Source organism: Helianthus annuus, chromosome 13 (assembly GCF_002127325.2).
Source record: "Helianthus annuus cultivar XRQ/B chromosome 13, HanXRQr2.0-SUNRISE, whole genome shotgun sequence".
NCBI lineage: Eukaryota > Viridiplantae > Streptophyta > Magnoliopsida > Asterales > Asteraceae > Helianthus > Helianthus annuus.
Window position 1 is genome coordinate 13,908,866 of NC_035445.2, and position 4,055 is coordinate 13,912,920.

The 4,055-nt window shown below is 38.3% G+C and overlaps 1 protein-coding gene across 1 annotated transcript; it reads right to left on the reverse strand.

Moving 5' to 3' along the window:
* Window positions 1–2,978: 2,978 nt before the first annotated feature.
* On the reverse strand, window positions 2,979–3,735 carry LOC110902484 (putative germin-like protein 2-1). Its single transcript, XM_022149100.2, has 2 exons — window positions 3,635–3,735; window positions 2,979–3,542 (listed from the first exon to the last, which is right to left on the reverse strand). Exon 2 carries the CDS (start codon window positions 3,463–3,465, stop codon window positions 3,007–3,009), a length of 459 nt encoding a protein of 152 aa, XP_022004792.1. The 5' UTR covers window positions 3,466–3,542; window positions 3,635–3,735; the 3' UTR covers window positions 2,979–3,006.
* Between the last annotated feature and the right edge of the window lie 320 nt (window positions 3,736–4,055).

Here is a 4,055-nt window from a genome sequence, read left to right on the forward strand (position 1 = left end):
TTCAGACTCCCAAGCTTCTTTCTTTTTCTCTTTTGGTTGATTCTCGTTCGTATTGTTCGATGTCGAATCGTTGTTCCCTGAACTTCCCGTAAATGCGTACATGTCGCCAAATGGATTCAAGAACATATCATCCATCGTGAACGTACCTGAAAAATCAGACAACACTTAGAAAAATTTTTTATTTTGAAAAACAATAGAACCACAAAAGCGAGCCTATCTGTGCAACTGACAGAAAAGCGAATCAGGTTAGGTTCAAATAAGCGAACCCAACTATAACCTCTCGAGCGGTTCACAAATGTCAGAAAAACAAGCCAACTATGTCTGTTCGAGCGGACCAGAATGTGTCCGTTCGAGCGATTCAGCAATGTCAAATGAGCGATCCAAAGCGTGATCGTTCGAGCGGTTCAGAATATGATCGTTCGAGCGGTCCAAGATACGTCCGTTCGAGCGATCCTAATGATAAAATTGTCCAAAAAGCGACCCGAAGGGTGAATTTCGAGCGATCCAAACCGATTGTCCAGATAAGCGATCCTAATATCCGAAAAAGCGATTGACTATTTTTAACCAATTTTTACCATTTTTAGTCTGTATTTTCACCTGATTCTTTCTAGGGTTTGTTAATAGTGTGTCTTACACGTTATACTCGAATTTCAGACAATTTTGACCGTTGAAACCACTAGAAACTGAAAAAGTATGAGAGAAAGTGAGTAGAAAAGAGAGATTTCTGCAGATCTATGTTGTCGTAGTATGAACTCCTCGTCCTGAGCTCTGATACCACTTGTTGGACCGATCTATGACCCGAAAAGTCAGTCAAGGTCGTTCATCTTCACGTACGAAGGCGGAATCAACGTAAATGAAGTTACAACAGCTTATCCTTTCAATTCCGATTGTTTCTATTACTTTCTGATGAAAATTTGGCAGAGTTTCAGCACCGTAGCACACACATACACTGTTACAACTAATGAACCGCTCCTACCTATATATAGTGTTTCTGGGTCGCTTATGTGACAGTCCAAATAAGCGATCCAGATCACTTGTTCCTATAAGCGATCCAGGTTAAGACTAATGAGCGGTCCAAGACAACACAATGACTAAAAAGCGATCCTAAGTCTATTTTTTACAATATTTACACTTTGAACCCCTATAGACCAATCTTGACTTCAGACATTTTGTAGACGCAGTCAACAGACATTCCGTGCATCAACATCAACGAAATTTTAAGTGTTCATACATTTGTATTCATGTGTTTCTAAGTAAATATGTGGTGTTAGACTATGGGGTGTGGTTTCCCTTCCCCAAGTCCACATCATCGCCACATCACCCTCCCCTTCCACATCATCATCCTCCCCAAACATGGGGTGTGGTTCCCCCTTTTTTAGCACGTTCTCTTTCGGTTGGCAGCTCTGGTTCAGGAATTGGAGCTTCATCTTCGAACTCGGGGTCATCGTTTATATTGATAGCTTAACGTGCATCCGAATCACCCATAGTATAACCCCTTGACGCACTTGTTTTAGATCTTTTAGCTTCTGAAACCTCATTAGGCACCACATTCCACTTCTCACATTTTCTCAATATACGGTCTCATGTAATTCCACGGCCCGTGTTTCTTGGTGTATCTCTCAACCGCCAACGACAAAATAGTTGCATCATCTTCACCACTTTTAAGATTGTTTCGTGCATGTTAAAATATACCCGCAAACAAATCAATTTTTTCATTCATCTCTCTAAATTTTGAATTAACGGAATGGACTAACGATATGGGTTGTGTTGCGTCAACTTGAAAAATTCTTTACAAACTTAGTTATAAAAGCCTTAACGTTTTCGCTTGTTGGCTGCAAATTAAAGTTTAAAAATAAAATAATTCTTTAGAAATCAAACACATATTAATTTTAGTATTTTATTTAAAAAATAAAATAAAAGAATATACCTAAAATCGAATTGGTAGAAGCTTTAACCCAAGCTCGTGCAAGCGCTTCCAACTCGTTCGGGGTCCAAGGAATGATTTCCGCCTTCCCGTTTCCTTTTCTTGATCTCTTAGAGCTCGTTTTTCCCCTTCTTAGTCTGCGTGGTTTGTGGTTGCATTTGCATTTGCATAGCATGGTGGTGTTGTTGGTTTTGCATTTGCCAAGAGTTTTGAGATTAACTAAAACCGGTGTGGTGTTGTATACGAGTGGGTGTTGGGTCGAGAGAGTAGCGGGTGTGTTGGGAAAGCATAGGGGCGGGTTCGGTCGGCTCGGATCCATGATTTTTTCTTTTTATGTTGAAAATGACTTTGGATTTGATGTTGAAAAGAATATTAAAAATGAGGTGTGGTTTTTAGAGATGTAAATGGAGCATAAATATGATTTAAAAAAATATTTTTTTTTTGAAAATACGACCATTTACAACGGTCATGAAATGCAACGGTCAGATAAAATTGGACGGGGAGGTCGTGGATTTTCTCCCGTGCGTGCGAAAGTTGGGACCAGGGGCGGTGTTCCTCGTTGGAGTCCCCTTCCACGTTGACTTCCAGATGGGCTTCCCGAGAACATACCGAAGGGTCTTATATACTCCAAACAATTTTAATCTCATTTCAGTGACATATAATTGATAAATTATTGTGATAATTATGACAACAAGTTTGACATATTTGTATTAATAAGGCTAACTTATCGGTTCTTAATTTATATATCAGGAAGACAAGGTACTAACTTGACAATAAAATTTAGTCAAGTCAAACGGTTAACTTGTATATATTTTTAGTTTGAAATATCATGCACACTCTAATATACTCGTTAATTAACTTTAGCCAATAAAATTCTAATTTGTAGCACATGTCGGTCTTTCATTTCACTGACTGACTTTGAAACACGACTATGACTCCTTTTTATAATTTAGTTCCTTATTAATAACCATATATTATATATCACAACCAGAACAATAGTCTTTTTATTCACTTATAATTTTTAACAAGAGAGAAAAGCAAACATTGTTACAAAATTAGAGTTCAAGAAATCACATAAAAGTTCAGAATTTTGATTGAATTTGACGAACCACCTTGATGTCAACTTGAAAGGCCTTTGCAAGAATATCCTCAGCGATGTCAGGGTTTGATCCAAACACAGCATTTGCAATGGTAATGACACCTGGATTTTGACTGCTCAAACCGGCAATAGCAAGTGCGTGCCCATATCCCACGTTTTTCTGGAAGTGAATTAGACCTTGTGGAAACACAAACACGTCACCCTTCTCAAGCATTTTTGTGAATAGGCGGTTATCAGGGTTAGATGTGACAAAACCAACCAGAAGACTACCTTCAATGACGGTCAAAACTTCAGTGGCTCGAGGGTGCGTGTGTGGAGGGTTAATACCCCCTGGAGCAAAGTCAATACGAGCCAAGGAAATACCAAGAGTGTTGAGTCCTGCTAACTCTGCTACTGTCACAGCAGTCACATTAGAACCCACGTCATTCGACGTATTTCCCATTACGTGAAGCCCTCTAAAGAGAAAATCATCTGCTTTCACAAGCTTTGCATCTTTGCAAACCACACCATTCACGAATACTGCATTAACAAATATAGAAACCTTATTATGGACACCTATAAATATAGTATATCATTAAACCATGAGCTGCAACAATCTTTCATTCTTTTACCTGGGCTGTTTGCATCTGCCACACAAAAGTCCTGGAGAGGACTAGGGTCCTAAGCAAAAGCAATCGAACATGTTGCCAACAGGACACCGAATATAAGAATACGAGACATCACTAGCTGGAGGTGAAAAACTTGTTTACTAGGAACTTTGATGGTTTAAGGATTCTATGAAACAAACTGTGTACCTTGGTAGTGCTTTTATAGTAAAAGAATAGGATTAAAATATACAAAGGATGAGTTGCCTCACTACCAATAAATAATACATGTATGTTGAAAAAGTAAATTTACTAAGAAGTCATCAAATACATACTCATAAGCTATTTTCAACTTTCTTTCAACCATAAATTAGAAGTCAGAATGCATTGCGCTGATACATTTTGTTTTATAATCATTTTTATTAAGATTTGGTTTGTTGGATCGTTG